This window comes from Sinocyclocheilus anshuiensis, unplaced genomic scaffold (genome assembly GCF_001515605.1).
Source record: "Sinocyclocheilus anshuiensis isolate Anshui unplaced genomic scaffold, SAMN03320099.WGS_v1.1 scaffold560, whole genome shotgun sequence".
In the NCBI taxonomy this organism is placed as follows: domain Eukaryota; kingdom Metazoa; phylum Chordata; class Actinopteri; order Cypriniformes; family Cyprinidae; genus Sinocyclocheilus; species Sinocyclocheilus anshuiensis.
Window position 1 is genome coordinate 559,737 of NW_015554116.1, and position 11,958 is coordinate 571,694.

The following is an 11,958-nucleotide window of genomic DNA, read 5'->3' on the forward strand; positions in this document are numbered from 1 at the left end:
TTATATTATTTTTGTTATTAATTGTATTTTTTTGTTAATTGTATTTATTTGAATAAATGTATGTTAATATGACAAAAAAAAATTGGTACCAGCACAGATACAAACACATTTTACCTGTTAACAATTGCAGGCCGTATTATGAGTAATTTTTACCGGCGTCCAAAGTGTAATTTACCTCCCAAACGCAGGCCTGAGCCAAATCTCACATTTACAACCTAATTTGTTCCCATCTTCCACAGGTGCAGGAGCCAAAAGTCTAACATCCACAATAACCGTGTCACTCTTACGTGGCCTTTCCTCACGGCCTTTTCCGGTCGGCTTGAGCTGTGAGACGTATTCTTCTTTCTATGACTCTGGCAGACGGGCCAAACGAACGGCGAGAGGAAGGGGAGGACTAAAGGGTGATTACACAAAGCGCGGAGAGGAGAACAGCCGTCTTTGTGAAGCGCGAGACATGAAAGGCGTTTGATACATCAACTTGCGCAGAGAAAATCTCGGCAGCTTGTTCCTGCCACTGTGCCGGGAACAGCGGGGGTGCATTGAAGCCCACCGCAGCCATTAAAGGTTGAAATGGGAAACGCCAAGGATAACAAAGCCCTGATTTTGACAGCTTTTTTGGAGCATAAGATCCACTGATGTGTGAAATGCAAGCAATGTGCCTTTTGAACAAGAAGGGGTTTGTTGCCTGAGCTCTGGACACTGGGTGGGAGAGAAGAGGAGGGGTGTGTGTGTGTGTGCGGGGTCTAAACCAGAACAGGTTGTTTTCCAGTCTCTGTCCCTCCTGGCTAAGCACTGAAGAGAGTAAAGCTGACATCAGTAGATGTGTATTGAACAATCTGCTTTTCAAATTCCCACATCAAATGCTTTCCAGTAGCGCTGCCGTTCCCACGGCTCTCGGCCCCGCCCCTCTCTTCACACTATACAATTCCAAATTTACAGAGCCCCTAAAGAGTCATGATGATGGTAAAAAATGAATTAGTAGGAGAAAACAACAGTTTTCTAAGAGAATGCAACATTTTTGCGAGAGAACGCAAAGTTTTTTGGAGGAACACAACGGTTTTGCGAGAGAATGCGGTTTCTCAGGGAAATGCAATAGTTTTGCGAGAGAACCCAAAAGCCGCCTTTCCACTATCGGGCCGAATGGTTCTCTTTGCTTAACCGTTCCATTCAACCGTTTCATTTTCCACTGTGGTGCTGATAACAGAGCTCTTTGGAATGTAATACAAATGCGTCAGTCGTTGAAATGCAAGCAATGTGCCTTTTGAACAAGAAGGGGTTTGTTGCCTGAGCTCTGGACACTGGGTGGGAGAGAAGAGGAGGGGTGTGTGTGTGTGTGCGGGGTCTAAACCAGAACAGGTTGTTTTCCAGTCTCTGTCCCTCCTGGCTAAGCACTGAAGAGAGTAAAGCTGACATCAGTAGATGTGTATTGAACAATCTGCTTTTCAAATTCCCACATCAAATGCTTTCCAGTAGCGCTGAAGATACGGACGGAGTAAAGTCATCTAAATAGGATTACTGCAAATACACGCATACTGTAAGCCGTCCAACATTATAACTACAGTATAACTGTTCTCCTAATGCTGACATTTAGTTAAACATCTAAATGTCAACTTTATAGTTTTTGTATACTGTAAAAAAAAACAATATAACACTTTCTTTGGTTGTATAAAAGTAATAAATGATATATAAATATATCTATATGTGACGAGAGGGGCGGGGCCGAGAGCCGTGGGAACGGAGCGAGGCCGGTGGAGTAATTGCTAATGAGCGACACCTGCACCACTCACCGGTCTCGAGTCTCACAGAGGAGCTCCGGAAGGATAAAAAGGAGGAGTGACGACAGTGAAAGAGAGAGGATCCAGGCCTGGTCCTGGAGCAATTACTCCACCGGCCTCGCTCCGTTCCCACGGCTCTCGGCCCCGCCCCTCTCGTCACCATTAGCCGCTTTTCCACTATCGGGCCGAATGGTTCTCTTTGCTTAACCGTTCCATTCAACCGTTTCATTTTCCACTGTGGTGCTGATAACAGAGCTCTTTGGAATGTAATACAAATGCGTCAGTCGTTGCCTTGGTAACGCAAGCGTAAGGCAAACAGCGATATGGACGATGATCAGATATTTCTGTTTTGGGACTCCTTTTTTTATCTGATATTTACTTCGTTAAATAACAGAAAAAAGGACAACTCTTGACGCGAAAAAAAATAAATAAACAGAATATCAATAAGCGCAAATGTTTCCTTCACAGACCAAACTGTCTCAGACATTTTTTTTCTTTTTTATATTGAACGTAGCGTAGCTGTTTACTTGGCTGTTTGATCAAATAGCACGCTTCCGCTTAGCCAGCTATGGAGAAACTGGCAGCCAGGCAACAGAGTGGCCACGTCACACACACGCACTCTACCAGCACGGCTCAGCATGGTTGTCTAACCATGCCGAGAATTCCGGGCCGAGAACTGTTTGTAATCGTGCCGTGCCATACCAGCTCACGTGGAAATACAACTGGAACCGTACCTGACAGTTCTTAGAACCGATAGTGTAAAAACGGCTAAAGTTTCTCAGGGGAACATAATAGTTTTGTGAGAGACTGCAAATTTTCCCTGGGGAACGCATAATTTTTGCAAGAGAACACAAAGTTTCTTGGAGGAATGCAACAGCTTTGTGAGCAAACGCAACGTTTCTAGGGGAACGCAACAGCTTTGTAAGCAAACGCAATGTTTCTACGGGAATGCAACAGCTTTGTGAGCAAACGCAACATTTCTAGGGGAACGCAACAGTTTTGCGAGCAAACGCAACGTTTCTCAGGGAACATAACAGTTTTGCGAGCAAACACGACATTTCTCAGGGAATGCAATAGTTTTGCGAGCAAATGCGACATTTCTCAGTGAATGCAATATTTTTGCGAGCAAATGCGACGTTTCTCAGGGAATGCAATAGTTTTGTGAGCAAATGCAACGTTTCTCAGGGAATGCAATAGTTTTGCGAGCAAATGCGACATTTCTCAGGGAATGCAACAGTTTTGCGAGCAAATGCGACGTTTCTCAGGGAATGCAATAGTTTTGTGAGCAAATGCGACGTTTCTCAGGGAATGCAATAGTTTTGCGAGCAAACGCAACATTTCTCAGGGAATGCAATAGTTTTGCGAGCAAACGCAACGTTTTTCAGGGGAATTAAATATTTTTGTGAGAAAACAGTTTCTTGGAGGAACAAAAGTTTTGCAAGCTAATGCAAAGTTTCTCAGGGAATGCAACAGTTTTGCGAGCAAAAGCAAAGTTTCTCAGGAGAACATAATTTTGCGAGCAAACGCAAAGTTTCTTGGAGGAACACAGTGGTTCTGTGAGAGACGCAGCTTCTAAAGGAAATGCTAAAGTTTTGCGAGAGAAGGCAAAGTTTATTGGAGGAATGCAAGAGTTTTGTAAGCTAACAAAGTTTGTCAGGGGAATGCAATAGTTTTGCGAGCAAACGCAAAGGAATGCAACAATTCTGCGAGTGAACGTTTAGGGCCAGATGTACTAAACAGGGCCAATTCCCTGGGGAATACAACATTTATGCAAGCTAAAGCAAAGTTTCTTGGAGGAACGTAACAGTTTTACAAGCTAATGCAAAGTTTCTTGGAGGAATGCAACAGTTTTACAAGCTAATGCAAAGTTTCTTGGAGGAACGTAACAGTTTTACAAGCTAACACGAAGTTTCTTGGAGGAACGCAACAGTTTTGCAAGCTAACGCAAAGTTTCTCAGGGGAACGCAACAATTTTGTGAGCGTACGCTTGGGGCCAGATTTACTAAACAATTCCCTGGGGAATGCAACATTTCTGCAAGAGAACGAAAAGTTTCTTGGAGGAACGCAACAGTTTTGCGAGCTAATGCAACATTTCTCAGGAAAACGCAACATTTTTGTGAGAAAATGCAAAGTTTCTTGGAGGAACAAAAGTTTTGTAAGCTAACTAGGGCTGTGACGGTGACAGATTTTTACCACTGCGGTGGTAATGGACCAACTACCGCCGGTGGTGCGGTGTTGATAGGATATATATATATATATATATATTAGTATATGTGTAATTTATGTATAAAAATATATATATGCCTATAATTTTGAAACACAAATAATAAATGAGGCTCAATCATCTATTAACAAACATGCGTGTTTATTTTAGCACTTCCGTCAGTGAACACGAAGCCTGCAAAACACTCAAATAAATATCAAAGAAATAATACAGTTAAACAAGAAAGTAGCCTAAATAAGAAAGTTAAATACTCCCTGTCTACAGGACACGAGCGGTGTGGCGCGACACGTCAAAATACTATAGAACTCATTATAATCAGTGATGCTGTCTACAGTGGATGTGGCATGACATGACACGACAAATCCCCAACAGTAAACTGCCTCGTCTTGTTTATGAGGTACTGACACAAAGTTCAAATGTCCTGTGTAGACAGACTCAACCTGTTGCGACGCCAGGGCCTCATTAAGACCTTAAAGGGCCCCGGGGCTATGACTTACTGCAGGGCTCCCTATTACAAATATAATATATATATTTTGATATTTTGATATAATATATATTTTTATCCTATCAAAATTATACTCCTAATTTTGAAAGGATAAAAAAACTATTTTAAAGGAATAGCTCACCCAAAAATTAAAGGTCCGTTGTTGTTCTAAACCTGTATGAGTTTCCTTCTGCTGTTGAATGTAAAAGTATATGAAGAGTTCATTTGCAAAAACAGATAACAATTTTAATTGTGCATTCCAATTATTCTCGATCAAACTGCAGTTGGGTTATTTTGATTAAGTTAAAACATAACAAAACAAATACAGCTAACTAATACAATAAAAGACAATAAAAGCATGATAACAATAAAAAACATGATTTTGGAACATTTTAATAAACTGAGTTATCTGTCTTTGCAAATAAACTCTTCATAAATACAGCTAACTAATACAATAAAAGACAATAAAAACATGATAACAATAAAAAACATGATTTTGGAAAATTGTAATAAACTGAGTTATCTGTCTTTTCAAATAAACTCTTCATATATTTGGAACAATACTGCAACCCAACAGTTGCAGGGCCCCCATGACTTCCATAGTATGAAAAACAAAATACACTACTGGAGTCAATGGGGACCAGAAACTTTCTAGTTACGAACATTCTTCAAAATATATTATTTTATGTTGAGGAGAACAAAGAAATTCATACAGGTTTAGAACAACTTGAGGCTGAGTAAATGATGACAGTATTTTCATTTTTGGGTTAACTATCCCTTTAAAATCTCGTCATATTAGGATCTCATATAGCCTACTACTACACTTGCTTTATATTTAACTATTAACGTTCATTTAAGACACAAATGACTGTGTTGACGAGGAGACATTTTGACACATAACTGTGCATTTGAACGTTTAAGCACAAGGCGCGAAAAATAACTCAAGTTTAGACTGTCGCTGTTCGAGCAGGTGCGCCACGCGAGTCAGGCTGAAACCGCAACGCGCGCATTTGCCAAAATGAATTCTGCCCCATTGCTTAATTTGTTTTTAAACCACAATGCTTAAAATGCGTTTAAATGAAAAGCTTAACCTAGCCTACATCATGCTGCTCAAAACGATTGATAGGCTATATTTCTACCGGTTTATCTCTCAACCCATAAGCGAATACTTTGTTCAAACACAAAAAGCAATATACATCCATCAAGTTGTTTACTTGTTAATCAAACTAACCTAAAATCTGTGGGGATGATGACGCTGTGTTTTTATCTGCTCCATGTGCCCGGTCCACTTGCTGTTTCACAACTTCCACTCCATCATCAGCTTTAGTAAAATAACCTGATAGCTGGGGATTTTACTGACTAACTCATGTTTTCCCCTCTCTCCTCGTTTTTTTTTTAGAATAGCCCCTCTCTCACTTTCTTTTAGAATAGTTTACATTTTTACTTATCGAAGACTGTTCTTTGCATGACCATTTCCAGGTTATGCCAGAATGAAGTGAAGAGGGGTGTATGTGGACATTGCAGTGATCACCTGATTGATACGTGGTGCACGGGTCGTTCAAAAGTAAAAATATAGAATAAATGCATTTGGGTAATGCATGGAATATATGGAAAAGCTCCACTAAATAATAGCGCTAATATGTGAGGGGCGGGGCTTTGGCAATCGGTGCTACCGATGACCAGGCAAAACAGCCCACAGCCAATCACGGGCCCCCTCCTTGTACGGGCCCCGGGGCTTCAGCCCCGCCTAGCCCAATGGTTAAAGCGGCCCTGGTGACATGAATGTAGATATCTCCAGATCGGCGATGTAGTATTTTGTTTCCCAACAAGGTCCATCGCCCAACACAAAATTAATTTGCTGAATGCAGAATAAATTATTTTCCTGCGCTCAAACCTGCCAATCTAAAGGAAACGCTGTGTATGGCGTTTGAGGTAATTTGTGAATTAGGCTACCAAAGACTTATAGTCTAAATAAAATTTATAGTCTAAAATTTAAATTTGTATTATGCTTGTTATAGAGTGTGTGACGTCACGTGCACTATAAAGAATGAGAATGTGACGTAACGCCGCGTTGAGTTCTGGGAAACTGCTTTGTTTATCCGCCATACTTGCAGGATAGCGCTGCCTTTCCGCTATTGAGTTTAGGGCAGTATTTGATTGTTTGTCGTGATTGTGAAAAATGTCACCAGTTTATGTCATTCATGCTGCATCGAGAATTGCAATAGTAACTCAGATCATCGTTCTGAGAGAAAACTGGACAATGCAATATTTTTTTTCGCCTTTTCTATGTGTAAAAACACCAAGGGAAGGAGGCCGCGGAGAAGACGCCGAATAGTAAATCTGTTAATGTCACTGATTAAACCCACTGTCTCTCACTCAATAAAAGAATCACATTGCTGTGTGTTTTTGAAAGGTTTGATTTTGTTGGTTTAACAGTTAACATTACCTTCTTTGCGAGCATTACTCTCACTAGGCTTGTAAATTAGCAGAACTTGAACAGGGGACTTTCTAAAATGCTTAAAGTGGCTTAATGTACCAAGACAGTGATAAAGACAAAATTGTAAAGCATATAAGAGGAAAATGATTTATGTTTAACGTTTAAACACGTCGCGTTAAAGGGGTCATATGATGCGATTTCAATTTTTCCTTTCTCTTTGGAGACGAAGCTCCTGCAGGCAGCGGAGATTAATATGGCAGAGGCCATTAAGGATCTGCGCGCGGCGACGGACTTCGCGCTGATGGCGACGAAGCCGGCTGAAGCAGCAGCAAGCGTCCAGCGGGCAACACTGTTTTCACGCTAATCAGGTAAACATTGTAAACCAAATTCTACAAAACCTAAGAGAAAAAAATCGAATTATCATGCAGTGCAATAAAATAGCTTCTCTTCCCTGCAAACTATACAATGAATAATGAATGATTGTTTAACTTAAAGGCAAAAACAAACGATAAGCAGTTATCCTTATCCACCTTTTTCTTCAACGTGGAAGTAAGCCTATGGGTGAGACTTCCGGTTCATTAGCCACTATAGGTAAATAACGAGGAGAATAACAACGTGCAGTAAACGGTAAAACTGTTTGCACTACAAACCAGTGTGTTCACTGTCATAAATGTTGTATGCACCTGGCAAACTCAACTATTTGTATTACAGTCTAATCTAGTCCACATTAATTAAATGTAAACAGGTATGCATGCACTGCTGTGCTACTACAGGTATTTTGAACAATGCAACTTGAAATTGTACTAAAAAGTTGTGCAGACCCTTCAGCAATTGGGGCATTTGAAAGTAAATTACATGTTATGTGTTATGCTGTTTAACACCGTTATCTCTGTGCAGCCCCTGACAGTAATGTTCTTGCTTCTGCCCTGTTCTCAGCGCAGCCAACGTTATTAATGATATTAATATTAATAACGATTAATGATGACCAGATATGCAAATTTCGTATGCCTGGGCATTAGACGCTCATTGGCTTATCTCCACCTATCAGCTGCGAGCCCGCCTAACAAGCGTCGCTATTGGTTGGGAATTGTGTGTGTTCTATCTTCGCTGAGTGTGTAACTTGTACAGGCTGCTCATAGCCTCTCTCAAGGCGGGAATGAATATCGTTCCCATAACGGAGAAATATCTCCGTGATGTCTCGTGATAGCTCGAGAGGGATCGCTCCGGTTACTATCGTAACCTCGGTTCCCTGAGAGCGGGAACGGGTTCGCTGCTCGATCAGCTAAGCTGCGCACCCGTTTGTAAAGAAGCTTGTAAATTAACAAATTTTTCTATCCAATGCTGTCACATCACGTGACAAAAGAACACGTGACACTTTCCGGCTCAGACTGCATTGGTTAAAGCGTATGGGGCTGTCACGTGATGAACGAACGACTCAAACCCGAAGATTTTGCTAAAATTAACGAAATGACTCGAAAAAAAGATTCGTTCATTTTGCTGAACGAGACTCAAAGGTCCGAGTCGGTAAAATTATCCGAACTTCCCATCACTAGCAGTGACGAGGAGAGTGAAACATGCGCGCTCAACACTGCCGGGCGGGACGCGACGCGGCGCGCCATATATATTATTATTATTATTATTATTATTATTATTATTATTATATGTAGCCTATATTTTCGGTGCATCCCTACTTACATCCCCTCCTTGTTTACAAATCCGAAGTAAGTCCATATACATCCAATTTAAACGCAGACGGGGCTTACCTGATAACTTTCCGCGATGCCGCCCTCTTTATTTTACCAACTTACTGCATGCTGAAGGTGACCCAGCTGACCTCACCAGAAAAAAACTCAACACCACCATCTAGTGGACTGTAAAGAAATGTATTTTTTTATTCTACCAAATAGTATAATAAAAGATCGATACTTGGCGTCTGTGTATCGATACAGTATTGCCGCGGAAAATATCGCGATACTATGCTGTATCGATTTTTTCCCACACCCCTATAAGACACACCAACTTTCAATATCAAGCAGCAAAACAAACTGTTTTGTTCAGCTAAAAATAGCTGGACGGAGTGGACGCAGATGGGACTGGAAGCCAGACCCATAGAATTTACAAATGGCCGTGCCCATTTTTACGACAAGAAAAAGGTGGATAGAGAATGAGAAGTAACCATGGGAACGGATGTATCCTGCTAATATTGCGGCGCCTTCCCGAAATGCAATGCGGAGTGAAAAGATCATGACGTAACTCCTCATTCTCTATTGCCGGTGGCAGTAGACAACCGCTTGACGTGGTTGTCACGGCGACCGTCACAGCCCTAAAGCTAACGCAAAGTTTCTTGGAGAAACGCAATAGTTTTTCAAGCTAACGCAAAGTTTTTCAGTGAATGCAGTAGTTTTGCAAGTAAACGCAACGTTTCTCAGGGGAACGCAAGGATTTTGCGAACGAGGAAGAATGATTCATTCATACATCAGACATTGCGATTCTAGAAAAGAACATTCTAAACTGCACTGGGTGTAACACTGCTTAACTCGACATAATGGTTCAGAAATTACCCATAATTCTTAGCAAAATGCGTTGAGGAAACGTGTAGGAGATGCAAACACAAACCTTATCTGCCACGCTGCCTGGCACCACAGTCCTGACCACCATTCCTGTTGCCTTGCCTCCGACAATCCCAAATCCCAGGCCGGATCCATCGTTCACCAGCTCGATCTCCTCCACGTGTCCCCACTGATCCTGCAAAAGACACACACAGGAGACAGTTTTCAATCTCTTGTCTTGTCTTATACATTAGAGGTCAGTGGGCATTGGTCATAATTTACTTTGAGCCACAAAACTGTCTACTTAAAGAATAAAGATCCATTCAATCACCTTTGATTGTCTAAATAGGGAGCAATTGACGACCCAAGACCTATGACTACATCCTGCGACAGAGTCGTAATAGGGTACGAAATGCTAATGATCGTGTTAACGGTGTGATCCCGCAGTGGCTGATCAATGTCAGGGTCAGGAAAGCCCACGAGAGTCTTTGTGATCTCCCGTCATTGGCGCTCCTAATCACCCAAGTCTCCTTGGGCTCATATAAATGACCTGCAATCAGTACATTTCTGTTCTCTTATTACCAGGCTGTTATCTGCCGGGTGACTACCTCTGCAATTTTCTCACTATCTAATGAAACCCCTCCTCTGCCGTTCGCCCCGTCGCTCTTTCGAAACAAAGCTTTACACTAGCGCTCACCCTGCTGTGAGGAGAAAAGAACCGAAGATAAGAAGTCTCTTTCTGAGTCCCCAAAGAAAAACTCAAGTACTTTTTGAGACTTACTTACCCGGGTTCGAAATTCACCACTGTCATGATTCATCAGTGTACATTAGATCAGGGATAAAATTGTCATTCTTCAATCTTACGCAATTTGTATGATGTTGCATAATAGATGCATATGGATGTGGTTAGGATTGGGTTTTGTAATTAAAAAAAAGGGGGGGGGGACACAAAACTAAAACGAAAAACAAAACATACAAAACCTAAAAATAAATTAATAAACAAAACAACAAAAAGAAACAAAAAGACTAAAAACGAACAATAAAATAACAAAAACCAAAAACAAACAAAAACACAAGACAAAACAAATAAATCAATAAAACCAAATAAAATGAAAACAAAAAAAAACTAAAATAGAATGCAAAAATAAACAAAATAAAACCTCAAAATAAAAATAAAATAAACATAAAAAGCAACAATAGACAAAACAAAACTACAAATAAAATGCAAAAAAGTAATAAAAAATAAATCCAAAACAAAACACACACACACAAAAAAAACAGAACAAAAAGAAACAAGACAACAACAAACTTAAAAACACCAAAAATAAAACAAAATAAAATTAAATAACTAAACATACAAAAACTAAAACAAAATGAAAACAAGACAAAACAAAACAAAAAAGAAAATGCAAAAAAACTAAAACTAAAAACAAAAGACAAAACAATACAAAAAAAAACAAAAATAAAATGTAAAACAAAAACATTAAAAAATATTATGCTTCTGCAAAAAGACTTTTTGAGTTTGCTATTCCTTTGAACATGCCTGGCAATCCTATAATAAATCTGTTAGAGGATTCAAACACAGCAAACACTGATGACCCAAACCCAACAAATAGAGCTATATTTCTTTCCACAAACAGCCGTATTTCCTTCAGGCCGCAGCTTACATAAGCATATATACATTAGCGATGGTTAATGAGAATGCCATTGTGGGAGGCAGAAAACATCTCCGTTGGGAAAAGGCTTGGATGTTATTCCTCCAGGAGTGGGAATCCCGGAGCAGTGCAACACAAGTCTTGCCTACATGAAACTTTCCAATGGAGTATAATTAGGATTCAAGATATTTTCAAGGGCTTCAGAGGTCTGGGTCTACAGAGAGATAGAAGGGCAGGGGAAGTGAGGAAAAATATACCTCAGCTACATTTGCTCTTGCTCTCCTCTATTTAAGGAATGGAGCTGTGATCCCATGGGGTCCTAACAATCTTAAATAGATAAATATTTTCTCAGCTTTAAACGATAAGAGAATAGATTGAAATGGAAGGGAAGGTGGGGGTCTGTTTGAATATGGGGTTAGCAAGAGGACATAATACATGCTTGCGAAGCGAGGTCTTTATTGCTAAGCTTTTAAACCGACATATGATGATTGACATTAGTAATTCCCAAGTCTCAGATTGACAGGTATTTAAACGTAATAAGGAAACAATGCATTTGGAGTTTTAAGTAAAAAGGGCTTAAATTTTACATGATCAACCAGGGTGAATCTGTAACGCCCCTGTGGACTGTTTATTGTGGCTTCTTCCCCTTTTGTTGGTTTAGCCCATACTATCATTAGTTAATTACCCTCATTGTGATCACCTGTCTGCCACTAATTATCCACCCTATATTAGTTCCTGTCTGTCTGAGCCTTAGTGGTCGGTTATTGTGAATGTTACCCCGAGTGTGTGTGTCTCACCTTCCTGAATCTGCCTTGTTGTGTCTACATTAAAAGT

General features: G+C 40.4%; 1 protein-coding gene and 1 long non-coding RNA gene across 2 annotated transcripts in view; one reads left to right on the forward strand and one right to left on the reverse strand.

Moving 5' to 3' along the window:
• patj (PATJ crumbs cell polarity complex component) overlaps positions 1–11,958 on the reverse strand; it is a 134,871-nt gene that overhangs the window by 109,023 nt on the left and 13,890 nt on the right. The window contains exon 8 of the mRNA XM_016462200.1: positions 9,537–9,665. Within this exon, the coding sequence (XP_016317686.1) occupies positions 9,537–9,665 (129 nt within the window). The remainder of the gene's footprint in view (positions 1–9,536; positions 9,666–11,958) is intronic.
• The window catches only part of LOC107669803 (uncharacterized), a 10,640-nt gene continuing 1,635 nt past the window's right edge, over positions 2,954–11,958 (forward strand). Inside the window, exons 1-3 of the long non-coding RNA XR_001632037.1 lie at positions 2,954–3,131; positions 3,366–3,384; positions 9,068–9,073. This is a non-coding gene — a long non-coding RNA (uncharacterized LOC107669803). The remainder of the gene's footprint in view (positions 3,132–3,365; positions 3,385–9,067; positions 9,074–11,958) is intronic.